Source organism: Myiozetetes cayanensis, unplaced genomic scaffold (assembly GCF_022539395.1).
Source record: "Myiozetetes cayanensis isolate MyiCay16 unplaced genomic scaffold, myiCay2020 scf1, whole genome shotgun sequence".
NCBI classification, from domain to species: domain Eukaryota; kingdom Metazoa; phylum Chordata; class Aves; order Passeriformes; family Tyrannidae; genus Myiozetetes; species Myiozetetes cayanensis.
The window spans coordinates 126,855,820-126,882,473 of record NW_026086604.1 but is presented as its reverse complement, the minus strand read 5'-3'; the positions used below and the strand labels follow the sequence as shown (position 1 = coordinate 126,882,473).

The window sequence follows — 26,654 nt, the reverse complement described above, 5'->3', positions numbered from 1 at the left end:
GCCTGGCTCTCCCCGACACGTGTATGCTGCTTTCGGGGGTCACCGGTGCTGGTAGTGCCTCTGGGGAGCAACCTCTGTGGAATCTCCTCTCAAGGGGACAGCCATGACCCCATCTTTCCCATGGTCTCTGTACATGTTCCCCCGGAGGCAGCTGATAAATGGGGCTGGATACAACCCCGGCTCCTCCTCTAGGACAGGCTGAGGAGGGGACGAGCCGCTTGGCTCAGGGATGGTCAGGGGGCGTTGCCGTCCCGCTGCCGGGATCCCTCCCGCTCCATCCGCCGGGGCTCTCTCTCCAGTTCGAAGGCTGTCGCGGCTCCTTGGTGTGCCTGAGCAGGATCCGCCTGCTTCGAGACCCACAGCCTGGGCTGGGGGAGGGAAGGGGAGCGAGGACGGACGCTCTTCTCGCCTTTTCCGTCCCGGAGAGGGTCCCCCACCCCGCTGAGCCGGGCCTTCTATTTGCTTTCGCCGTTACCTCTGCCCGGGACTCCCTTTGGATAGCTTGGGAAGAGGGGGCTTAGGAAGGGGCTGGCTACCCGCCTTGGAAGGGCCAGGGGGCGGGGAGGGGGCTGGCCACGGCCGCCTCTCGGCCTGGCCGGAGGGACCACGTCAGCTCCCCGCAGCCGCGGGGGCCGAGATGGGCGACTCCGAGTGACTGCAGCCCCCCGCCCCCAGTCGCGGGGAGCAGAGGCGCCCGGGGAGGAACGATAGGGCCCCGCTGCCCGCAGAGAGGGGCGGCCCCTCGCCGCCAGCCCCAGGGGCACAGCGCGGGCAGCTCCTCTCATACCCCCTTCGGCCCCCTCCCCGGGAAGGGAGAAACCGGCGGCCGGGCAGACGTGGCAAACCACCCCACCAGCTTTCCCTCATCTGGGTGGGCGGGTGGCCGTCGGGAAGCTGCTGGGAGCGCCCATCCTCCTCCCTGCGCCCAGAGAGCCCCGTCCAGCGCGCCGGGAGGCGGGGAGCGCTCGGGACGGCGGCTGCGGGGCACCCCCGGGCTCTCTCCGCACACACACACTGCCCGGGCGGCCGCGAAGCCCGCGTCCTGGCCCGAGACTCTTCCCCGGGCAGAGCGAACGGCCGGGACACGGCGGCCGCTGCGGGCGGGCTGAGGGGCTGTCGGTGCCCCAGCATCCGCTGTTCGCGGGGAAACGCGAGGGGCGCAGGACCGGGGTGACCGTGCTAGGGGGCTCAGGCTAGAGGGTCCGGAGGTGTGGGGAGCGTAGCCTTTTGTCCTTGGTTGCAGTGGGACGACGGGGAGAGGCTGAGTGGGGGATCCAGCCTCGTCCTGGCTCCCCCGGCCGCTTTCCCGCAGGGCGGGAAGCTCCGTTAAGCCCTGGACAGCTCCCGCTTTGAACGCCGTCGGGGCGCTGCCAGCCGGCTGCCCGGCGAGGCTCCCGGCCGCGCTCCCAGAAAAGAGGGGCGAAAGGGGCGGGGGACGGCTGAGGCGAAATTTAAAAAAAAAAAAAAAGAGAGAGAGAATGAAAAGAAAAAAAAAATCAGACGACGAGTCAGATTTTCCTTCAGAAAGCCTCAAAGTGTCCACGTCCTCAAAGCATGGAACCAATTTACGGTCGCCGCCCCCCGCCGCTCCCGCTGCCAAGGCTGCCGCGCCGCGCCGGAGACACGGCACGTGACGGGCTGGGCGGCGCCGGGACCCTCCTGCGGTATAAGTAGAACGGACCGGGGCTGGGTTAATTTAGCGTCCCGGGCAGCAGGTTTCTGCTAAGGTTGGAGTTACTCCTCGAGACTGTATGCCTGCGTCCCACAGGCGATAGCTAACCAACCGACTCGGCACCACAAGGAGTCTGCATGTCTTGCAACTAGACATGCTCAGCTTTGTGGATACGCGGATTTGGTTGCTGCTCGCAGTAACTTCATACCTAACAACAGGCCAACGTAAGTGCTTTCCGCTTGTTTGTGGCAGGGGTGGTGGCAGGGGTGGCTGTCCAGCTCTGCGCTCTGTCCCGACGCCCTCCCCACGGACGGCAGTCTGCGGGGAGCTGCCGCTTCCCAAGCGATAGAGACCAGCTCATGAACTGCCACCTCCGTCCCAGATCAGAATCTAGCTTCTTTCTTCCCCGCAGAAGAAAGATGGCAAAAGGCCAACGAGATTTCCCCCTACGAAAAGAAAAAAAAAAAAAAAAAAGAAAGAAAGAAAGAAAAAAAGAGAATCATAATAATCCCCCCAGACGGGCTCGTACCTAAAGGAGAAAACGCAAAGCCCTATCTCCAGCGCAGATGCTGGGAAGGAGATACGGATACAGGCTGGGAGGAGAGTGCTTGCGGCGAGCGGAAGAACCCCAGGCTGCACTTTTGCGAGAGACTTCAGGCGCGCTTTCCGAAGCGGCGGAGCGGGAGAGCAGAGGCTCATCCCTTCCCTCTCTCCCGGGGGGGCGGCCGGAGCTCCGTGCGGGACCCGCCGTCCCGCTCCCCGCGCGGCAGCGCCCCCTGCGGGCGGCTCGGAGCCCCGCGGCGCCCTCGGGCCCGGCGGGGACTGTTCTCGTACTCCCGCGGAGCCCCGCGCACGCTGAGCGCGGACCAGGGGCTCTGCGGGGAGGGGAGGACGATACGAGGCAGGAGAAAGGAGGCCGGGAAGCAATATTGCTCCGCTCTAGTGCGAAAAGGGAGCGCGGCTCCCCGACGTTCGCTGAGAGAGGATTTAGTGCCCCCCATCGCAGGGGGAAAAGCACACCCACACACACGCACACGTACTGTGGTGGGAGAGAAACGCGCCCCGCGCACTCGGCGGGGGCCGAAGCTGAGCCCTCCCCCGCCTCCCTGCGGGACAGCGCCCTGGGAAAGTGCCCCCCGAGCCGCTGGCCGCCGTGCCTCTGCAGGGCTGGCTTTGACCTGGGCTTTGGCCGCGTTCCAGGGCGGAGGAGGGATGGAGCAGCCGTGCGCTGCCCGCTCAGAGCGCTGGGAGCCCCGCGGAACATGCCCCGGCTGTGCCCCGGTTCTCCCCTGCCGGCTGCTGCCAGCCCGGGGGCGGCGAGGGGCCGAGGCGGTGGGCAGCTGCTACCAGGCCGGGGGGATGCCCGAGGGGCGGCGGGGGGGCCGTTCTGGCAGGGCATTCTGGGGGCATCCCCCCACCCACCCCTGGTGACGGGCGGGAGCAGCGCCTTCGCCAAGGAGACGGAGCGGTTCGTGGGGGGGACCCCGAATCGAGCGCCCCCGCGCTGCCCGCAGTGAGTTTGGGTACTCGCCAGTGCCACCATCACCTAGGGGCAGTAATGGCTTCAGTTTTATGTTGGGTTAGCACAGGCAATCAGTGTGTACTGCCACGGTATTTCAGTGCTTTCAGCATTTTAGTAGTGTTACCTTTTGCTGGACTGTACGAATCGTCTGAATTTAGTGCGATCATAGATTGCCAAAGTGACACGTTGTGGAAAAAATCTCCAACAACCTGCTACTTAGGGATAAGGTCAAATTGTTGGTATTCAAGTGTGATATGAGACCCTTTTACTGTAGTGAGTTTAAGCCAAAATAGACTTCGAGTTGTAAATTTAAAAATTCAGAAATTTTTTATTTCCAACTAATGAATAATAGCATACTTAGTAGTACATAACATATAAAGTTATTTGCCATTTGGTGTTAAATAGCTTCAAGGTGTTCCCTGTTACACACTTGTATGGGAAATGGTGGAAATAGGTATGTGTGGCTAGAACCATTCCCCATAAAAAGTGTGATTGAGGCTATTTAGATTAAAATTTAAGATTACTCCTGCAATTCAACATCTTCACATGTATCAGCCTGTCTGGGCTTGTTAATCTGTTGCACGCACACATGTGAAAATCCATAGGTGTTTTTATTTCTAGGCAGGTATGTTTAATAATATTTAGAGCAGGCTTATAGACTATAGGTGCCTTTTTAGTGCATCAATCATATTACTTGTTTTAATTTCATTAACAAGTCTGTTTTGAATTTGGAATACGTGGCAATTTCACCTGTGAGTCTTTCCAGTCTAAGATAATCATCTTAAAAGTAAGAAATTACATAAAGAAAATGTTTTTTGTGTTAAGAAAATAAAGAAAATTGCATTTTGAATTGAAAGCAATGAAATTTAAAACTTGTAAAATAACTAAATCCACACTCTAATTATCTCTCTCTTTTTTTTTTCTTTTCCCTTTCCCTTCTTTTTGCAGATGTAAGTCAGGTCAGTATAATTTCTTTATCTAATATGTAACACTTCAGTTAACAGGCTAGGCTTCTTTTTTTTTGTGGCAGTATTATTTTCTAAAGTTCATTTCAAGATGGTCATGGAAAGATGGTGATTAAATCCTGAAGGGATTGCCTGGAAAGGTACCCACCCCAATTTCACAAGTGGGACGGCCTTTCTAAGAGACTGCCTTCATAGGTGTAGAGACCATGAGGAGAAAGTAACAGAGCAGTGGTGTTTGGACATTTTACCTGGCAGTTTGGATTGGAGAAGACTCTAAAGCCAGTTTTACAATCTAAATTTCATTGCACAGAAAGATTATGGAAGAGCTCAGGTGTGACTTTTTTTTTTTTTAATGCTAGTTTTTTTAGGCTGTAATAGCTGTAAAATTGTCAGCCTTCAACAGAATATTTTCATGTAGTTACATGCATCTTTGCTATATATATAAACTCCTAGCCTTTGTGGTAATTTAAAACCTTAGGGCATACTTAAATGTAGTGTACTGAGGAAAAGTATAGTTATGTAAGAAGATGAGTCTAAGTTTATACACTATTTTTTGAGTTTAAAATACTAGGAGAAATTTTAACTTTTTAAATTATCTTCTTTATATTTCCAGGCACCTGCAGGGCGCAAGGTAAGCATTTTTTTACTTGTGTGGAAATGGAGATGGTATCAGGTAATCTTCAGGAGATGAATATTTTGTTGAATATTGGATGAAAGGAAAACTGACTACATTCATTATTTTCAGTGTTCTCTGAATATAGTATTAGCACTGAAATGAATAGGTAGTAAAAAAGAGGGAGCAATCAGTGCAAAATCTTAACACTAGGGTGAATTTAAATAATTCAAAATAAATGTGCTTTATTCATGAGCAAGACTAAGCCTACTAAGAACTAAGTAGCATTCTTAGTCAGAGTTCCTTCAGAAAGAGTTATGTGAAATGAATAGTACAGCAATATCCATACAGGCCTTAATTCTATTTTATTTATAACAGTCCCTACTTTAAATTAGACCTAGTTATTTAGTAGAGATGAAAACCAACTTTGCAATTTCTTCTGTGGTCTGTGCAGTGATAATTTTAATTCACACAGTAGTGACAGGGACTATTTCTAGTAGCTTATTGGGGAAAAAGAATGTACTGTCTGTGGAAAATAGCTGTTGGACCTGTATGTGGAGTTATCTTTCACTTTTTCGTGTACACCAATTATTCTTAATGTATCTGTTTCCCTGTATCCTCCTGGAAAATTTCCGTGGTAACTCACTGAGTGTTACTTTCTTCATGCAGGGCCCTAGAGGAGACAAAGGGCCACAGGGAGAAAGGGTAAGGCCATTCATTTGTTTGTGAACTTTAAACAGTGGTTGTTAGAAGAACAGTAGGGTAAAAAATAAGTTTAGGCATTGTTGTGATATTAAATGAATGTACCTGTAGAAGCTTGCATGTACAATTTCATCAAAAAAGAAACCAAGTTGCCTGTGTACCAATACCTCAGCAACCTAATTAGGGTCACTTGTGCCTGAGCAGATGTGGCTGAGATCATATAGCTGCCTAGCACTCCAAGTGATGGTTTGAAAAATGTTTTTCCAGTTGCTCACTGTTGAAATAGTGCATGGAAGTGCAGAGGGAAAAGTTGACACATAAAGATGTGGTATTTGAACAATATGTAATCTGGATAAGCCCTGAATGGACAAAGCCGGTTTTGAGGATCATTCATTATCTGTGCCTCTGAAGATGGCTTGGAAAAGCTCTCTTCTTGGAAGCTAGGCATTTGTCATTTACCTTCTACTAGCCAAAGCAGACGTTGTACTATTAAAGGTTACTGTATAAGTAACCATAAATGAGGACAGTTGAATAATTTAATTGTGCTGTTCATTCCTATTGCTGATATTTGCTTTTCTATTTTGCTTCTGCATCATTGCTGCTCCTTGTAAAGTGGCATTCACATACTTTTCTGTGTAGTTTGTACTTGTGTGTCTTTCTGGTATCTTCTGAAAATGAAAATGCCACAGTATTGATAGGGAGCTCTTGAGGTTTTGAGATCATATTATGCTGACAAATGTGAAGAGAACTATTAGGAAGACTATTTCTGTGCAGCCAATTGGATATTTGCTTTAGGCTACCACTAACTAAACTCATTTAATGAAATGAGATACATGCTTTGTCCTGAATGTAGGAAGTCTAATCCTGCTCCTTTAGAAATCCATTTATTATGGATTTCATTTAGCACTGAGCTGGATCCAAAATACTAAACAAATTAAATACCTCATCTCAATTGCCACAATCGCAAAACTTGAGCACCTTTGTGGGTCCACATGGGTCACTAGAAATGTATATAGGTCCAACATTTGGTTGCTTAAGATGAAACTTCCCAATCTGGAGATTATGCTTTGGTGGCATAAGTGAAATATCTCCCCCATAAATCTTCTCAAATATGAAGCTCTAATACATATCTGATGTGAGGTATGGGTAGGCAACACAAAATCAGGCTATACTTATTTTCTCAAGAGATTCATTGAAACTGCATGTATAGCACTGCTGTAGGGTGTGCTGTAGGTACCTGTTTGTTAATGAAGTTATCACAACAGAGATTTCTTCAGCCACTTCTAATGTTCACTTTATAATCCTCTTTTTGACTTTAGGGTCCACCAGGTGCACCAGGCAGAGATGGTGAAGATGGACCACGAGGTCCTCCAGGGCCCCCTGGTCCTCCAGGTCTTGGCGGAGTAAGGCATCCAAACTTCTTATTACCAAAACTGTGCTTTGTGACTAAGGCAAAATGTATATCTGCAGGAAAATACTGATGTTGCATTGGAAAGCAGAAGAAACATTCTCCTGTGAGCCTTAAGAAATTGATGGTCCCAGTTCCAATTAAACTTTCCTTGGGGTGTAAATATTCCATGGAAAATTGGGATTCTGTATTCAACAGGGACTTATGCAGAGGAGCAAAGCAACCCTGTTAATTAGAATTAAATTTACACAGCCATGATGTGTATGGGTTAGGATTCAACTGCTGTTAAGGACATGGTGAAAATAAACCTTCGCAGTTGGATTCAACAGACAGCAGCTGTGTTGGAATAAGCTGAAGAAGACTACCCCTTAGGCTAAAAATCAATTCTTACAAGTCCTGTCGAATTTTAGAGTATATTTTTTAGAATTTTTCATTTCTATCTGTATTCATGCTGCAGAACATAAATGGACTGTGCCGCGTACACACTTTCTGCACAAGTGTCCATGACGTATTCTCTGCAGAATTTAACTCTTTGCTTGACATTAGCTTGCATAGGCAGCATGAAGACATAGATAGTATTGTATTGATAAAGTTTGGTAAATCCTTCTGCATGGAAAAATACTCTTTTGCCTTCAGTATGGATAGCATTGTTTTCCCCATTGCAAATCTCAAACTGCTTTCATTAATTTTTCTTGTTGTAATATGCTAATAAAGCAATCAAACAAAAAAAAAGGAAGAAAAAGATATTCAATTGTGTCATGGGTAGAACTTTTTTCCATTTTGATAAAATATCAACAATCCACTGCAGTTTCTGAGGCTGCAGCTCCTCAGTTCTTTTTCAAGCTGAAGGGCCTACCTCATCTCTCAGGGCTGGTATGTGAATTTTACTTTAACAAAGCAGTGGAAAATATGCATAAGTTCCCTTATTCAAAATTAGGCAGAGCAGTTTGAGAGTTTAAAGAAAGTTTGCAATTTTAAATGAGCACCAAGTTTACATTCTTAATTTTCAGTTCATAATGTTACAATGCCTCTCTATCACTTCTGCACAGATATTTGAGGCCACTGCTTGAAGGGGCCTTTCCAGTAAAATCAAGTCGTTTTGGAAACATGAATAGAAATGTAATTATAATGGGGCTATGTTTACTGAGTTGTATGTATGCTGCTTTAACAAACCATACAGCAAGTGTAACAAGTCAGATGATGTTTAGATGTAGAATGTTGATAAGAAATACTTTTTAAGGCAAAATTTTTAGTATTTTAATTTCAAACTTCTTATCACCTACAGAACTTCGCTGCTCAATATGATCCATCTAAAGCAGCCGATTTTGGCCCAGGACCTATGGTAGGTATATGACAGAGCACTTGGTAACTGGCATGGGTATGTTTAGTATTTTCCTTTGAGTCTAATTCAGCTGTATTAATGCAAAACATAGTATAAAGTTAGTGTTTTGATCATATTTTGAGTCAGGCTGTTAAGTGATCCTTTGATGTAGGACAATATATGTATTTGAAATGCACGTGTTTGAAATAGTCTTAGGACTTAAATATACAGTCCCAAGACCATATTTCATCTTGAATATGTTTAACACTTTTATGCATCAGTGAATCTCATAATTTGATGTCAGATAACACCTATACTTTTGTGTAGTCTTACTTTACCCATATTGAGACAGAAGACTCTGTTTTAGGAATAATGATTGTCAAGCTGCTCTCTAAAGCAGACAGAAAGTAACTCAGGTTAGGTAACTAGGTCTAGAAAGTAACTCAGCATCTCAGCTCAGCTCCAGTTGGTGACCATTTTTCCTCCATGGCTATATAACTCACTTGATATCCTTGTTTACTGTGTGCTATGTCCAGATGGAATTTGAGGAGTTTATTGCTGCTCCACACGAATTTCTAATGCTTCCTGATGTTAGCAGATATTCTCAGTGTACATAGATAGTAACATAGGGGTTAAATTCACCAAACAGACTGACGTCACAGCCAGTGCATCTGATGGGTGAGCAGCAGGATGAAGGCTGCCCAGCATTATTTTGTGTCAAGTGCTTGTCTCCATTTCTAAAAACACTGTATATTAAGTGAATTCTGGAAAATCTTTTGGTGTCCGTTTAGATACTAAATATAGGAAAAAGGAGTACTTTTAATTAAGTTCTGCCATCAATGTCTGACAACAAAACAGAAAATGTAGATGAGGATTAACTTGGGGTGTCACAATTTTCTAAGTTCCAATTTTTGAGTCAGGATTCATCTGACAGCAACAGCAGTAGAATCTACCTTCTGTGAGGAAGTTTTGAGTTTCATGAAGAAAATGTAATAGATTGGGAAGTTAGAAAGGGAGCAAAAGATAGTTATGGAATATAATTTGAGAAGAAATTCACAGGGTTTATGCAGCACATATGATTCAGACTGTCCAGAAACAGTTATTTTTCCTAGAATTACTGCATATTTTTATATCCACAACATTGCTTTAACTTCCATAAATAACTGCCTGTAATTAGTATTCATTTATTCCTCTTAATGAAAGATATTCAGTTTTATGGGAAACCTACATAAGCCATTGAAAAGGCATATGATTTTAATATTGTAGTGAGAAAATCTATAAAAGTTCCTCAGAAAGTTTTAAAACCAATTTAAAACATAATGATTTCTCTTACAACATCTCCTAAATCATTCATTTGGACAATAGAAGTCTAAATTAAATTTCAGTTCTAGATTATTTTGTTGCTTAGTAAGGCTTAAGGCAACTGTTACGAAAGTGCACTAATCTGTGGAAATCTCCTTTTTAAAAGTATGTTAGTGACTTATTTTGCAGTGAAATTAAGAGAATTTAATCACAACCAGAAAGCAATTAAATATATAAATAGAAGTAGATCATTATTTGAAAAAGATGTAAACACGATATGTATAAGAGCCTTTCATAATGTGTTGTTACGACCCTCATCTTTAAATTCTGGAAGTTTCTGCACAGGGAAGTGGAGGGTATATAGAAGAATGAGCCAGTGCACTTGCTAATAAGCCAGAATAGATTAAAAAGACTAATCACCAGGTTCACAGCCATAATGGTACTTTCCTCATTGTCCTACTGGATTCTCTGATGGTTCATTGCCCTTAGAAGATCTGTTTGCACTTGGACTGCCTGTGCAAATTCATGCAGATCTCTTAACTTCCTCTAATTTGATCTGGACACTGCACACTGAAACTGTAATGTTTACAATACTTTAGTAGTACCACAAATTGGTGTTATAGATGAGTTTATATAATGGTAGTTTTTAAAAAAGATTTTGTAATTTTTCTGCTTTAGGGTTTAATGGGACCTAGAGGCCCACCTGGAGCATCTGGACCCCCTGTAAGTACGGTCTCATCTCTCCTACTGACATTAACATTCCAAAAAAATCACAAATTAGCTTGTTTGAAAACTAACAATATCTCCCTCATCTTCTAGGGTCCTCCCGGTTTTCAAGGCCTTCCCGGTGAGCCTGGTGAACCTGGTCAAACAGTAAGTACAGGTTTCACATACAGACACTGTTAACGTTACAAATAGCAGACCAAAGTAGGCTCGTAATGCTTAGGCCCATTTCTCCTATCCATCTGCATACTTTGCATGTTTGCATACTCCTGCTTGATCCTGCTACAGAAGCAGAGCTGAACACTCGGACTAAGGCTCTTCCAAATTGGAATCATAAACTGCAAAAGTCAGTTAGGCTTCAGCTACACCCCAACTCAAGTCAGAAACCAATGGAAAGACTTAGGTGAAGAGTGATGCTTTGAGTAATCCTCAATCTGTTTTTAACAGGGTCCCCAGGGTCCTCGTGGTCCCCCTGGTCCTCCAGGAAAGGCTGGTGAAGATGTAAGTGGTTATTAAATGTTTTTCATCTCTTTTGGTGTGGTGATTCAATTCTAACAATCAGGTTATCATTAAGATCAGCATCCTATTTGCCATAATTTTTACATTCTTCTATAATATATAGAATAAATAAACCCCAGAAATAATAATTTTACAGTACAAGTGTCATGGGTTTGCAGTATGCTGGAAATGTACAGGAAATTGGATAACTCCAAAGCATCTCCAAAAACATTATTTAGCTTCCTGAATACAGGAAGAGGAAAACTTGAAAGCTACTAGACTCCCTGTATTTATTAAAAAAAGAGATTTGCCAGTGTATTTTCTTTTTTTAAAATGGTTTATGTTGTTATTTTATATAAGGAGCTTTCCTTCTTAGTGCATCTTTACTGGATTTTTTAGGGTCACCCTGGCAAACCTGGAAGACCTGGTGAGAGGGGTGTTGCTGGCCCTCAGGTATGTAGTGATCCACTGTAAACAATCCAAAACAATTCACTAATCAATGAAACCTAATAACCTTTTGGAATTTCATCACATTAACAGTCTAGTAATATTCATTATTTGGATTAATCCAATGTTAGTCATTACTCCTTCAGGGATATAGTATAGTTTTGGTTTTGGTTTTTGTTTCCTCACCCCATTCCCAGTAAAGCAAATGTAATGAGTAGCAGAGATGACACCATAAGGAGTTACACAGGAGCAGGTGAGCAGGCACCTTGGCACAGGAAGCTAAAATAGCTGTGCTATCATGTGGTAATGCATGAAATTTCTGAGATTCAGAACTGGAAAAATCAGGCTGATTATTGTTAATCTTAGAACAAGTCTGGTCCTGAGAGAGTAGGATCTGAACTGTATTCCTCACTTGAATGATCATGACCCAAACCTATTTGGCAATTTTATTGAAAGACTTATTCATTTTCTTTCTTTTTAACTGCAGTGTATGAGAGACAATAATTTGTGCACTGTGTTCTTTTAGGGTGCTCGTGGTTTCCCTGGAACTCCTGGTCTACCTGGCTTTAAGGGAATTAGGGTGAGTATGTACATATTTTCCCTGAATATTTAAAACTGATAACAGTGCAACATACTGAAAACCCCTGTAAATCCTCTGAAAGTCAAGAGTGCATGAACCTGCCTGATATGAAAGACTGATTATTCTGGAAAAATCAGAAGGAAATCATTTTGTATGGGAGGAGGGATTTATGTTACCAGACTAAGAGTTTTTATATAACCATTTGTGAGAAAATATGTATCAATATTTATTTTTCTACTCAATATAGGGACACAATGGTCTGGATGGTCAAAAGGGACAACCCGGTACTCCTGGCAACAAGGTAAAGATGAAATCTGAAAAAGTAGGATGCATTTATAGATCTTTTTACCAAAAAAGTCCCCTCCAATCGGTCTTCCATGTTGCCAATAAGCATTGCCCAGCTGCAATAATCTAGAAGTCAGTGGATCCACGTAGAACAAACACATGCACCTTACCATGAGAACTTTTCTGGGGCCTTATCCTTGAGCCCTTAGTCAAGTTAGTATTTACAGTGAGTGAGAGCTGCAGAACTGGGCTCCTGGCCATTGACTACTCAGTAGCACTTCAGACTGCTTTTGCTATCTCTGCTCTTCTGTGGATTGTATTTTGCATTTTTGTGGGGTTTTTTAAAGCAGGCTAAAATGAAAACATCTCATTTTTCTACAAAATGCTGGTGTGTGAGATACTTGTTCAGTGTAAGGCTTTCTGCTAAAAATTTGGGTAGATGAAGCGCTTTTTTGAGTTGAGGTTATTTTGGTCTTCACAGTCTTTTTCCTTTTTACCATCTTCAGATTAGTACATATTTGAACACTATACTTAAAAAAATCCTTAAATATATTCTTAAATATAGTCTAGAAACATCCATGGCAAACTCCTTATCTTTTAGTTTCTTTTTCTCCCACTCCACCTCAGTGCCTCAGTGTTCTTGAAAAATACTGCAATATGGGGTTGTAGGAAATTTAAATGCACCTGAGTGATCCACAGGTGATTTGTGGTCAAGAACTCTTAATGTAACAATGAAAAACTTGAATGTTAATTCTGCCTCTTGCTCGTTTCTAAGAGCCTAGCACTACTTTGTGTATAGAGTTATTAACTGTAATATACCATTCTCCAGTATCACTGCAAGAGGTTTACCTTCAGGAGAAAATATGGTAAAAAGATAGCAAACAGTCTACCCAGTCATTCGAGATGAAAAGCAGATAAAGCAATTAAGTAAAGGATGGAATAGTTACTAGTAAGAGTGCTACTCTGACTGGAAAACACCAGCATAGTAAATTAAGGTCAGTCACAATATAACTGTTGATGAAGGCAAAAACTTGCATTCTTTGCAGCAATTAAGATAAGGTGCATTCAGGTATATCAGGATACAAGAGTTCTGGGACAAATCTTGTCACTGTAGATCAACCTAGACCAACTGCAGGGCTGTTAAGAACACAGTACTAAAGGGAGATGAGCCCTCTTTTAATGGCTGTTACTCAAATAATCAGTAGTATTGGTCTTAAATTAAAAATAACTGAGGCAGATCTTTATTTTCAGCCATTTGACAGGAACTTTTTCACCTTAACATAAGGCAAAGGAAAGCATTCTGGATCTAATCTAGCTAAAAACCAGGTGCTGATTGATCTGAATTAGTAGTTGACTATCCAGGCCCAATCTCTTAAATGCATACTATGGAGTAAATACCAGAATAAAGAAAGGGGATAAAGAAAGCTGAGCTAGATAAGTCAAGCAACTTTCTCTGGCCCTCCTCTTCTAAAAAGATTCCATTTGACTGTGTTCCAGTATCTGCAGGGACAATAGCAGTCTCTGCACCCTCGGGACTATACTATTGTATATTGTGGTGCAACTGCTACAGAAGACAAAGAGAGTAGGATCCAGCAGTTGAAAATCTCTCTGAAAGTGCTGTGCTGTCTGTCCAAAGCATCCTTTAATTAATTCAAGCCTCCAAACTTTCTTCTTCACAGGGAGAACCTGGTGCCCCTGGTGAAAATGGTACCCCAGGACAACCTGTAAGTATTCACTGCTGCTGTGGAAAATTGTAATCTGATAGATTTTGTTCAGCTGGCAATTTCTTCAATATTTGTCATCAGCAACATTCCAGCTAGCTAGCTACTCTAATGTAATAGTAATATGACTTAGCAGGGGGAAAAAAATCTATATCTATGTTCAATGAAAAGATATAAATGAGTTAATTTAATTCTTTTCTTTCAGGGTGCTCGTGGTCTCCCTGGTGAGAGAGGAAGAGTAGGTGCCCCTGGACCAGCTGTAAGTGGCTTCCCATCTGTTTGTCATCATGACCAGCCACTTACTGTGGCTTTCTCTGATATCCATTTCCCTTTTCAAACTGTTTATCATGCTCTTTCCTGACAGGGTGCTCGTGGAAGTGATGGCAGCGCTGGGCCCACTGGACCTGCTGTAAGTTTGTCTTGCTCTTTGACAATATGGTTCCATTAGGCCTTGTGCTCCTTACCCTGTTTTTAGAGGATTTCTTGGGGTTCTGAGAAGTTGATTGTGTTCATGTTTTTAACACAGTCCTTTGTTGTTTGTCAGACCATCACAAAAATAATTAGTGAAACATAAACCCTTTGTAGACAATATCCTGAGAGCCTCAGGATTTATCTTAAACACATCTATATCAAAGGAACCAAATATTCTCTCGTTTGCACTGGTGATTTCATGGGAAACTTTCCCAGCAGATTTCACTGAGAAACACCCAATGAACAGAATTTTCATTTCCAACAGTCTAACAGAATAGTTCTCATCCCAAAACTAAAGAGACTTCATACTTTTTCACAGATATATACCATGCACATGTTGCAGATGACTGTAATTACATATAAACTGTAAACAATGCATGCACACCAAAACATAGCTCCGCACCTACAGCGTTGTGCTATCAGGCATCAACCCTTTTCATTTAGCACTGATACCTGTGTTATGTAAGCTAGTGTGAAAGGCCAGTGAGATCCAACTGCCTTGATCTGACTAGTAAACAATAACTATTCTAATAGAAACTACTCCAATGCAAATTTGTTCATTCAAAAGAAGTTAGTGTTGCCATAGTATATCACTGACTTCAGTAAACCTCATTTATCTCAGCAAAATAACTATGTGAACAAGGACAGAGTTTTGAAACTGTAAAAAAACCCAACCAAGAATAGCCCAGAATAGATTTTTTTTCTTCCTACCTTCAAAATTTGAGTAAATAATGAAACTGTACTTGTTTCTGTTTTGCTAAAGTTCATTTTAGTCCTCCTTGTCACTTCAAACACCTATTGTGCTTTAACAATGTTAGTACAACTGTGAATTTCTCTTCAATTCTCCCAAGTAGAGTATTTAACAAATATCTGTGATTAGGCATTTCAATTGCAGGAAAATAGAGATCTTACAGCTAAGACCTGATGTAGTAGAACAAAACATTTTAGCTGAAGACGTTTCACAAGAAGACAATTGAGTTTTCAGAATATGAAAAATATTCTGAAGCTGCTGATTGCAGAGGTGTTACTCAGAATGGGCAGCAGCACAGCATTGCATTGTGTTCCAGTGTCCATGCCAGGCTGAAGTTATTTTACACATACTTAGGTTATGATGCTGTAAATATTCTGCATAGTATTTATTAACACTCGTTTTTTAAAAACTAAAACAGAAATAACATTTTATTCTTCTTGCTGCTTGGAATTTAAAATGTAAAAAAGTCACTGGAATGAAAATTCTGGAAATTTTATGTTTTCAAACACATCTTAAAGGGCATCATTCTTTTTTTCTTTGCTTATGCAAAACCAGTGAGAATTCAAGGTACCCCATTTGTAACACAGTAGGTTATAAAATGTTGGAAACCAATTCCTCTTTGTCATACCAGCTGACAAATTCCCTTGGATTTGTGAGGCAGTTTTATAATAAGTATTTATAATTGAAGGATCTTAGTTCAGCAAAAAAGTAGGTATCAGTTCCCAATAGCAATGAGTGAGTTGGATATTTTATTAATAATTGAAGAAAACTATCCCTTTTTATTTGCATGAACTGAAAAATAAAGGCTATGAATACATGCTATGAGTATGTGTCTGGCTACATTAGGAATTTTGCCCCAGTGTTCACAGCCATAAGTAGATGTAGCAGAATCAGTCACCTTGCCTTGCAGATGCCTGCCTCTGCCCATGCTCTGTTCTTTCTCAGGTATTTGGCCTCAAGGCAAGGTTTTACCAATTCTTGCTTAATTTGCAGTGCAAATGTTTTTTAAGCATTGACCTTGCTCTTAACTGTTTGTAGTAAACCAAATCTGTCCATTTGGAGTTGCAAAATGCAACTGGTATTCTGAGGTGGTAATGTGAGGAATAAGTGAACGTGCATTTTTTTTTTAATCCATTTACTTCAGCAAGCAAGATGTTTCTGTCATCACTGAATACCTTTACACAACTACTTCCCTTTCTTTTTTTCAGGGCCCTATTGGTGCTGCTGGTCCTCCAGGCTTCCCAGGTGCTCCTGGTGCTAAGGTATGAACATCTGCTTCTACTGGTATATTTGATAGTGAAGATGAAATGTACTATATAGAGTTGCTAGGCAGCAAAAAAAACCCATTCTCAATGAAATAGGAATGCTTTCTTATCAGTTACAGATCAGGATGAAGATGAATTCCTAGAGTATTTGGAGAACATCAGATATGAATGCTAATTTAAAATAAAGCAGTTACTTCACAGCTGAAGATGGATGCGGGGCAGGTTCAGGAACACACATAACCTTTCTACTGCTTCCTGTGTGATGCAGTTGTATACATCTTCGAAGGGTGACATGGATCATGCTAAATTAGAAAAGCAGCAGATAACATCACTTTAAAAAAGTAGTGGAGGACCAAGAAGCTGCAGTTGAGTTTGGGTTCCTTCCAGCTTAAGTCCTTGAAATTACAATGCAGAAATTGCATTTAAACTTTTCAGGTTCAGGGAAGTACCACTTTGCTCTTGCAGACCATAACTTAAATGATTCACTTTATTGTGCAGATCTTATCATTTTTACCTGGGTAAGAGTCTCAATATTTTGAGTGCCCAAGGAAGCCCAGAGTATCACATAGACTACATTTACTAATTTTGCTGACCTTTTGACACAAAATCCATGTCACAGACAAAACTTATCTTAATCCACCCTTAGAAGAAAATAAAGTATTGTTTGCTGGACCCTTTAGTATTAACTGTGGGGAAGATGAAGAAAAAATTGAGATCCCATTTTGGTTATTCTTATAAAAATGCAAGTCTTTTGAAAACCATGAAGTCTTCTCTTATGCAGATGTAGGTGTGGTTACAGCATGTAGTTTCAAGAGAAGACTGTCTGCATGTCCAGGGTGAATGCTGACTGCTTAGAGAATTGCTGGAGAGAAATTGTTGTTATATTCAGTTTTTTGTAGTGGAATACAAGCTTCGGAAAGTAAACACAAGGAGCTTTTTTCCTGTCATTTACTCCACTGTGAATACTATTCCACAGCACTCTGATCAGGCATCGTTGTGAGTTTTGCATCAGTGTGAAAGGCATCTGAAAGTGCAAGACAATGGTCAATTAGGTCTCATATACTGTGGCACCTCAGACCAATGCTGGAGGCATGTGGCTACAGATAAGACTGGAATTATAATTCTGATTTTTTTAGATGAGCCTTCTGCTTAATGCTTGGTGATAATGTAACTTTTCAGGTCTGCTGAACATCTGTTGTCCTAGCTATTAGCTTAGATGGAACCTAACTAGAAATCCCAACTTCAGTGCCTTTAAAATCCATTAAGAGCTCTCAGCTGCTTGGTTTCCTGACCTCTGAATTGGGAACATATATATATATATATGATTGTCTTCCTAATGCCAGGCTAATATAGGATTGCTTCACTATTACCATAACACTGTGTACACTGATAGAGGGTTCTGTTCTATTCTCAAACAGGGTGAAATTGGACCTGCTGGTAACGTTGGTCCTACTGGTCCTGCTGGTCCAAGAGGAGAGATTGGACTTCCTGGTTCTAGTGGTCCTGTTGGCCCTCCAGTAAGTAACTTGCCAGACTTTATCTATTGTTGGATGGGTGTACTTTTGATTCTGAATTAACCAGAATTGTTGTCTTCCTTAACAGGGCAACCCTGGTGCTAATGGTCTTCCAGGGGCTAAAGGTGCAGCTGTAAGTACAACTATACCCATACTTGTTCGCTCTACAAAAAAACCAATTTCAGTTAGTGCAGCAGAAAAGATAATGGGTTCATAATACCTTTTTCCCCCTCTGCTCTACAGGGTCTTCCTGGTGTTGCCGGTGCTCCTGGTCTGCCCGGTCCCCGTGGTATTCTTGGTCCTCCTGGCCCTGCTGGTCCTAGTGGTGCTAGAGGACTTGTTGTAAGTGGCCTTGCATATTACATGTCTTCATTTTAAAACTGGACACAGTGTCCACAGTTGTAAAAAGATTCGCTCTGGATACATTTTTGTTACCATACAGGCATTTTTTCTTGCTGCACTGTAATTGAATGTTGTAGTTCATTTCTGTGTCTCACTACTTGCTTCAGATACCAAGATTCAAGAGGCTCACTTCGCACTCCCTTCGAGTGCAAGGACTGTTAAGCTCTGTCCATGCTGATAGTATCAAGAGAGATGTGGCAGCAGTCTCACAGCTAGGCCCTCAGTGGGTATCCTCAGAAGAAGAATCAGCCCTGAATGTGTCATAGTTGAATTAATGTAATTTCTAAACATCTCTAACATGTTTGTTTTCATGGCTGTTAAGCCAAAAATACAGCTGTACTCATTGATCACTATTCACAATAGAGGCAGGCATGGCATGAGATGATTAAAGTCTGTTTTAATTCATGAGAAAGCTCTCCAGGTAGAAGAGAGATTTTTTTGAATGATGCCTAATTCTATGATCTCTTTTTGTTTTGGACTCTAGGGTGAACCAGGCCCAGCTGGTGCCAAGGGAGAAAGTGGTGCCAAGGGTGAGCCTGTAAGTATGGCAAAATATGAAGGTTTTTTCAATCAAAAGCCTGATTATAACTTCAACACAACATCTGATTTCTTCTTTTTCTCTGTTTGTCTAACATAGGGTGCTGCTGGACCTCCTGGCCCTCCCGGTCCTAGTGGTGAGGAAGGCAAGAGAGGAAGCACTGGTGAACCTGGCTCTGCTGGTCCCCCAGGCCCTGCTGGTCTGAGAGTAGGTTTTCTTTTTGTGTTCCAGAATTAGACGTAAAAAGGAAATAGGAAATCAATCTAGAGTCACAAAGACAAATTAAATAATTATGAGTAATTAAATTTACATTAGTGCTTCTACACAAAGATCATTTTCAATTCTGAGCCTTTTGATTAGTTGGTACCAAACCTACTTTTGCTTTGTATTAATGCATATTTGCAATCTTATCCCTGAAGTAATTAGAGGTTGCTTTGATTCATCCATTGTGTAATATTTAGTGAATTATCTTTTAATTGCTCTTAAAGCTAGTGATGAGATTTAACTGCTCAAAACAGATAATTGGCTCACATATAATAGGAAGTAAAAGCTTTCAATTCAGTGTCTTCAAGGATGCCTAGTACCCTTTTCACATGGTGAGAAAACCACTCCATGAACTTCAGGAAGCATGCAGGAAAACAATTCATGCGAAAAATAATACAAAAAATGGCAGCATTTCCACCAAATATTTTTTATCAGGGACAAAAATTTAGTGTTGCACCTTGGACAGGGAGTCACAGAGAAGTCAGTAACTCTCTACAGAGAAGGGAGTGTAGAACTGTGTGGGCCAGGTTGTGGGATCCTAGCTACTGGCTAGAGCCACTGTTAGTTACAATGAACACTGAAAATGCTGCGATACAAACAAAAATTTAAAGAAATCTATGGGAAGTGAGAGAGTTTTCTTTCACAATATCCATTTACATTGAGGTGTGTGTGTGCTTAGAGTTGTACTTACCTCTAATTCAGCAGACCTGCTTGGAAGGCTGAAATTTAGCAAGCAGCAACAGATTTGTTTCTTTCCGTTTCTTGATTTGCTTTGTGTTGACTTGCAGGGTGTGCCTGGATCTCGTGGTCTTCCTGGAGCTGATGGCAGAGCTGGTGTCATGGTAAGACTTTTATCTGGGCCACTATTTCTGAACCATCTTCTTTTATACGCAGACATGTGATGCTTTTTCCTGCTTCTGCCTTATTTTAGTTCTTTCTTTTGGTAGGGACCTGCTGGTAACCGTGGTGCTAGTGGTCCTGTTGGTGCTAAGGGTCCTCATGGTGATGCTGGCCGTCCTGGTGAGCCTGGTCTTATGGGTCCAAGAGTAAGTTCGAACTCTGTGGTGTAAGTTTGAACTATGTAAAAGGAAAATGACTTACAAATAAGGGATAAAATTATTCAGAAATCCAAATGCAAAAATTCAGCATGTGCTAACCACAGTTAGGGCACTTCCACTACTCTATTGAGAAAAAACCCATGAGGATTGTTTAAGAAGCATCAAAATGTTTATTGAAATTAGTTCCTTTTGTTATGGTAGCATTTGATTGCCTTGTCATGGAACACTGTCCCCTTGGACTGGATACTACACTGACTTCTGAAAGGGGTTTCCACTTGTGATTATTTACAGAATATAATCATTAAGATCACAACTGTGGAGTGTGTGTGTCCTCTTTAATGAGCTAAAAGAAAAGCAAACCCTACTAAAATGATGAGGTGGCTGATCTCAATTATTTCTATTTTATTTTGGAAATAATTTCACTGAAAGAAGCCATTCACTTTTAGTGGTGTTGGCTGCAATCAGATTATGTCCATGTCATGGTCTTTAATGCTCCTTACTCTTTCTCTTCCTACCCTACTCCATGAAGTGAAAAGGTTTTCAATGCACATGTGAACTATTAGGCATCTGCAAACATTGAAACACACTCTCCTCCAAAGCAGAGTCTAAATAAGTTTATCTGAGTGATTGATTTTCAACTGGCAAGGGAACACACCACCAAATTAAGCTTCAGTGTGCTTTAGATGTAAACTTGACAAGGCAGACAGTCCTGTTTCCTCAGTGTATATTGATAATTTGGCATCTCTCTGTGTGTATGCATGCAGGTAGAAAAAAATGTTGATTAAGTATTTGGTGAGTTGGTTTCCTTCTGAAAACATGAAACTTTTCCTTTCTCAGGGTCTCCCAGGTCAGCCTGGAAGCCCAGGCCCTGCTGGCAAGGAGGGTCCTGTTGTAAGTACTTCGCTTTTTATTCTGTTCCCCCATTGCATGTGAAACACACACATAATGTGAGATTTTAAAAAGCAGAGATCTCAGCACTGAGCTCTAACACAACTACATAGAACCAGCAAGATTTTACTACCATATTACTCAGAAGAACAGTGTGAAACTTTCCATTTATTTCTGTGGGTCTCAGATCAAGCTTGTGTCCTGGAAGGGGAAGAAGAAATACACAGTTCCATAAAAAAATCAGAAAAATGGAGGAATGCATGAGCACGCAGTGTATCAAAGATGTTTAAAAGTTAAATGGCGTTTACTTTCTGTCAGTACACATTTCTCCTAAAGCTTAACTCTAATTAAATTACCTCAGCCATTTAATAGTATGATTTCTCTTTCTAGGGTTTCCCTGGAGCAGATGGTAGGGTTGGGCCAATTGGTCCAGCTGGTAACAGAGGTGAGCCTGGCAACATTGGATTCCCTGGACCAAAAGGTCCCACTGTAAGTACAGAAGCTTTCTATTACTATGAAGCCATTTCCAGAATAATCTCTAGGTCCCCAGCTCTGACATTAATCAAGCACATCTTCCTGTATCTTCCTGTCCTCCTTATTGTAGCATCCACTTACATTCAAGTTTTCTGTTTTAAATTATTTTTCAGTTATCCAAAATATGATTAAACAACAAAAAACCAATGTAATTAAGAATAATTGGACACTCAAGTTATTAGAATAATACATGTCTATTTTATAATTTCTGCATCTCCATTTTATCATTTCTGTATATACACTTCAGTAAAAGTTCTGTAAAAGCTGGCCATTAAACCTAAGGTTCAGTTCCAGAGTACCATTATTTATGGAGCGCTATCCAAAGATCACTCAGGTTAGAAGAAAAGCTACCAGTGACTTCAGTGGGGCTCTTGATATATCCCACAGAGGCCACAGATAACAATAGTAACCTCCTGGATTTGGGTGCTGCTATACATACACACACATGCATACATATGTAGTACATTGAAAGGACAATATGCAGAAAGTCATGAATTATTATCTCAAAAAATAAGGAAATGGAGTTTTGAAAAGACAAGACATTTATTTTTGAGATATTCAAAGTGATCCAAAAAGTTAGATGGAGATTCTGGGTGTTTTAATTGGGGTTAAAGAATTATTACAATAAATCTTCTGGCAAAGAGAGTCTAAGTGTCTGCTTAGTAGTACAAACTGAGTTTAATACAAAGTCTTGGTTAACTTTATACCTTTTTTTCTTTTGACTTCAGGGTGAACCTGGCAAACCTGGTGAAAAAGGCAATGTTGGTCTTGCTGGCCCACGGGTATGTGGATATAATTTATTTACCACCCTCCCGAGAGAAAGACATAGATTTTCAAAACCTCTGTAATAAGATACCATTGGCCTGTGCAAGCATGAATAGATGATGAAATAGAAAAGCACTTGGGAATACATTCATCTAGCCTCATGTCAGTGGGGCCTGTTACTTAATGGATAAATGAAAACTCCTCTTCTTGGGTATTAATTGGGTAATTAATGTTGGGGTATTATCCTCTTATGAAGAAGAAAAAATAGCACTCCCTGTCCTCAGTTCTTTGAGGACAGTGTATGGTTTGTAATTTATCCTGTAAATTTCAAACTTCTTATTGATAGCTGAAACTTACTAATTCTTCCATGTAGAGGGACCAAAGAATCAGTCTGTTGTGACAAAAATGCTATCAACAAGGTTCCTATTTTCTGTAATTCCAAAATAAGCTTTCTTAAGGATGAATGTGCTGCAATAACTGAAACAATCACCAGAACTGAAAATTTTAAGCATCTTTAGCACATTTTGACAGTGAAGTTCCTGCGGTTAAGTTCAAAATGCACAGGAAGAGACCTTTGTTTTTGGCACATAATAATTTAGATATATTATTCATAACAAATCAATACTTTGATAACAGCTTTCTACTTGAACATGTATAGGGTGCTCCTGGTCCAGAGGGAAACAACGGTGCTCAAGGTCCTCCTGGAGTCACTGTGAGTAACAGCTTTTACATGGATCCAATTCATGATTTACTTTTCATTAACGGAACTTCCCATTTTTAAATCTATTTTCCTGTATTTCTCCTTCCAAACTAATCACTTGTTTTTTGTTCCATCCAGGGGAACCAAGGTGGAAAGGGTGAAACAGGTCCTGCTGGCCCTCCTGGCTTCCAGGTAAGTAACCCCATGCTCTGCTCAATATTATCTGTGATTTCCAAAGCATGAAGTGCTTCTGCCTTAACTTGATGTGCATTTTTGTTTCTTTACACTTAGGGTCTGCCAGGTCCCTCGGGTCCAGCTGGTGAAGCTGGTAAACCAGGCGAAAGGGTGAGTGGCAGATACAGCACTCTACGAGTGGGGACAGTCATTGCATAAGTGCTGTGTCTGCAGTCGCACATGTGGTGAAGCAAAAGCCTGTTGGATCAATTTGCCCAAAAAGAGCAATCTGTGTTATATGTAAAGTTTAATAGTCCCTTTTGTTAAAGCTAGCCACAAATGAAGAAGGTCCATTGCATCATACTTCTTTTTCTAAGTTTTAGTATGAAACTGAGCCAAGACAGTCCTTTGCTTTTCGGGCCTCAAGCAGTAATAAAATATACCTCCTCCCCCAGAGGAGGGGACAGTACATGAAAAATATTTTACTTCACATTTCTTTTGAAATATTTAAGGTTCAGTCTAACCTGCATTACTCCAATTATGTTCTTTTGGAGCTCTGTTGATTCCAGTGAATTTACAATGGCGTACAACTGAGGTAGCTTAGGTGTAATTCGTTCTCTTAGTCCTGCACAGTTAGTGTGTGATGAAATCTGCAAATTGTGTGTCCTATGTGTCAGAACCACCTTTAACATTTATAATTACATCTATCTATGTCCCTGTTAAATAACTTACAATGCATATACCTGAAAAAAAGGGCTTGTCATTTAATAGCTAACTCTTTAGATGAAAAATTATCTCATGTGTGCCTTGAGATACTGTGCAGCTAGATGAAAAGGGCTTATTTCCATGTATCTAAAAGACAGCTATTTGTCTGAAATTTTTCAATATGCTGTTGCAATTTGAGAAGCATTTCTGTTTACTGTTAAGAAACAAAGTACAATTTGAGCAAACAAGTTTGCTTTAGAAATAAGCTTTACCAGTATATCTACTCTCTTCTAGGGTCTTCATGGTGAATTTGGTGTCCCTGGTCCTGCTGGCCCAAGAGTAAGTAACTCATTTGAAATCTGGTACAGACTGCCTTAATAATGTGTTCAATAATAGTAGTAGCTATATACATTTCCAAGCTCCTCAAGGCAAAAAGCTCTTCTGTTTTACAGAATACAGTATATTGCAGAGCAGATTCCCAGGAAAAAAGGAGAATTAACTCAGCTCTTTGTACGTGTCAGGGTATATGATTATATAATACAACAGCTGCCAGTGTTAGTAAACTTCTGGATAAGCAGTATGACTATTACCCAAACAGTGACACCCTGTATTAACCTCACAATGAGACTGTGGATGACAAAAGACTAATCCTACAGTGTTACACTGAGGCTTGATGCATATGAGAATTTTCATGCACAGTGCCTGTGTGCAGATCTGCTTAGGCTGATCCCTTCAGTTGTACTATCCCTTGCTTGCCAGCTCCTACCTCTCAGGTCTTTGGGAATAAACAGTGAGCTGAATTCAGAGCCTGGAATAGTCGCTAGAAGGTATTGCCTTCCACTTCCCCATATTCCTGCACTGTCAATAAACATCTTTAAAGAGCTTTGTTCAGAGGCCTTCCTGCATGGCAAGAAGATCCCAGTTATGTAGAGCAATGAGAAGTTTATAAAATGCTCAATTAATTAGTTGCTCTCCAAATTCATCTATAAAGAGATTGATATTTAACCTACTTCTCTTCCTTCTTTCTTTCCTCTGACTTCCAGCCTAAGTGTATCCAATGACAATTATTCCCATTCACTCATATAAGTTATGTTGATCACTTTAAATAGCACTTTCCCTCCCTCTATTTAATGCCCTGAGACTGAATCTTAAGGCATCAATATCAGTAATCATGTCCTCTCTAAACTTTGTTGCTCTATCCAAGCCTTTGTCATAGTAGTAGCAGTTACTTGCCTCTGCTGTAGCTTGCCTTAAGCATCTCAACCCCAGCCCAGGGTGTATTTCGTTTAGAATTCAAAATTATGTCTTACTGATGCTTTGTACACAAAACTAACACTAGCTAAAAATAGCTCACTGCTTGTAACAGATCACGTTTGCTTTTTTCAAGTCTGCATCATGTTGTTGGCTACTGGCTATCACTTTGCCTTTCTGCCATTTTCACCAATGAAACTTCCATTTATAGCAGAAATTCTTGTTTTTAGTGCCTAAATGGCCTGATGCTTTGCAGTCTTGAATTTTATCCCTCTTTTACTGTGACAGCCATCTAGCAGGTTATTCACCTCTTCCTGTATAATATGCCAACCCTTCTTCCTGTTGACAAAAACTTTGAACTTTTTGATATCTGCCTATTTCATAAATATTTATCTTCCTTTTCAACCTCTCTGTCATTAACAAAATGCATGTAAAAGATGCATTAATATTAATTGAGGAACATTTCTAAAATATAATTTAGTCTTCCACAACATTGGTGCTTCTAGCAGTGTACTGTGTCTTCTAGAGTCAGTTCTTTGACCACATTATAGTTCTCATGAAAAATCCAAAATTTTACATAATAACTATAATGCTGTTACGCAAAATTCAGCGTGATATTACACATAATATTGTACAAAATCCAGCATAACTAAAAATCTCCATTATACCTTGTCAGATTATTCACTGATGTCCAGCTTGATCATACTGAGATAATTTGAAATATAGAAATACCAGTTTTACTAAACATCTTTGATAGGTCTGTTGTGCATTTAAACCCAGTTTCCAGCTACTTCCACATCATCGGATGACATTGATTCAGAATTTATTCTTATACCTGTTATAATGTACAGGTCACATTAATAGGCTTTAGTTGTCCCCTTTATTCTCCAATATTCACCAGACATTTGACTGTAAAAATAATTGTTTGCCAGTTGTTATTGCTTTAATTTCACTAGAATTCATTATTTTTCCTAAAACAGAATCTCCATTTGGCAGTAGAATGCAAGACACTGTTACCAGAATGAGCACAGTAGCCAAAATCCATATTCAAAAAGTATTTGTAACATTACTATCAGCTGTTACCATGATGCAACACTTTATTACTTCATTTTGCTGTATTTGTGTCAAAAGCTGGAGCCAGTTCTTATGACCAGTTTAGTTAGTAGCTGCATAATTCTTACACAGTTCTTGGTGGTTTGTTCAGATTAAAATGCTACAAGCTTTAAAACCTCTCAGCTACAGAGAAATTCAAGGGAAAACTTAAATCAGACTGTCTCCTGTAGGGTGAGCGTGGTCCTCCAGGTGAAAGCGGTGCTGTTGGTCCTGCTGGCCCCATTGGAAGCCGTGGTCCCGCTGGCCCACCAGGCCCTGATGGTAACAAGGTATGCCTTTCCCAGCTGCCACTGCCTTACCATTGAATTCCTGATGATTGAATTTGGGCACAACCCAAAAACTGCTTTCCTGAGAGCATAGGTGGTCATGGGTAATAGGTAGGTAGCAATACACAATAGCTCCTGGGTCATCTCTTCAAGTGGTAAAGCTCCACCCCAGCTAGGCCATGCTAATATTAAATGGGTGGTACTGTGGGTGATGGGAGGGAAACTCAGTTTGAATA

General features: G+C 41.2%; 1 protein-coding gene across 1 annotated transcript in view; it reads left to right on the top strand.

Moving 5' to 3' along the window:
- Positions 1 to 1,704: 1,704 nt before the first annotated feature.
- Positions 1,705 to 26,654, top strand: part of COL1A2 (collagen type I alpha 2 chain) — a 39,173-nt gene continuing 14,223 nt past the window's right edge. The window contains exons 1-31 of the mRNA XM_050312586.1: positions 1,705 to 1,896; positions 4,143 to 4,153; positions 4,773 to 4,790; positions 5,442 to 5,477; positions 6,794 to 6,877; positions 8,168 to 8,224; positions 10,184 to 10,228; positions 10,325 to 10,378; positions 10,676 to 10,729; positions 11,126 to 11,179; positions 11,700 to 11,753; positions 12,001 to 12,054; positions 13,718 to 13,762; positions 13,965 to 14,018; positions 14,124 to 14,168; positions 16,190 to 16,243; positions 17,665 to 17,763; positions 17,849 to 17,893; positions 18,004 to 18,102; positions 18,647 to 18,700; positions 18,800 to 18,907; positions 19,753 to 19,806; positions 19,912 to 20,010; positions 20,860 to 20,913; positions 21,301 to 21,399; positions 22,173 to 22,226; positions 22,868 to 22,921; positions 23,048 to 23,101; positions 23,201 to 23,254; positions 24,083 to 24,127; positions 26,323 to 26,421. Coding sequence (XP_050168543.1) covers positions 1,827 to 1,896; positions 4,143 to 4,153; positions 4,773 to 4,790; positions 5,442 to 5,477; positions 6,794 to 6,877; positions 8,168 to 8,224; positions 10,184 to 10,228; positions 10,325 to 10,378; positions 10,676 to 10,729; positions 11,126 to 11,179; positions 11,700 to 11,753; positions 12,001 to 12,054; positions 13,718 to 13,762; positions 13,965 to 14,018; positions 14,124 to 14,168; positions 16,190 to 16,243; positions 17,665 to 17,763; positions 17,849 to 17,893; positions 18,004 to 18,102; positions 18,647 to 18,700; positions 18,800 to 18,907; positions 19,753 to 19,806; positions 19,912 to 20,010; positions 20,860 to 20,913; positions 21,301 to 21,399; positions 22,173 to 22,226; positions 22,868 to 22,921; positions 23,048 to 23,101; positions 23,201 to 23,254; positions 24,083 to 24,127; positions 26,323 to 26,421 — 1,860 coding nt within the window. The 5' untranslated portion in view covers positions 1,705 to 1,826. The remainder of the gene's footprint in view (positions 1,897 to 4,142; positions 4,154 to 4,772; positions 4,791 to 5,441; positions 5,478 to 6,793; positions 6,878 to 8,167; positions 8,225 to 10,183; positions 10,229 to 10,324; positions 10,379 to 10,675; positions 10,730 to 11,125; positions 11,180 to 11,699; positions 11,754 to 12,000; positions 12,055 to 13,717; positions 13,763 to 13,964; positions 14,019 to 14,123; positions 14,169 to 16,189; positions 16,244 to 17,664; positions 17,764 to 17,848; positions 17,894 to 18,003; positions 18,103 to 18,646; positions 18,701 to 18,799; positions 18,908 to 19,752; positions 19,807 to 19,911; positions 20,011 to 20,859; positions 20,914 to 21,300; positions 21,400 to 22,172; positions 22,227 to 22,867; positions 22,922 to 23,047; positions 23,102 to 23,200; positions 23,255 to 24,082; positions 24,128 to 26,322; positions 26,422 to 26,654) is intronic.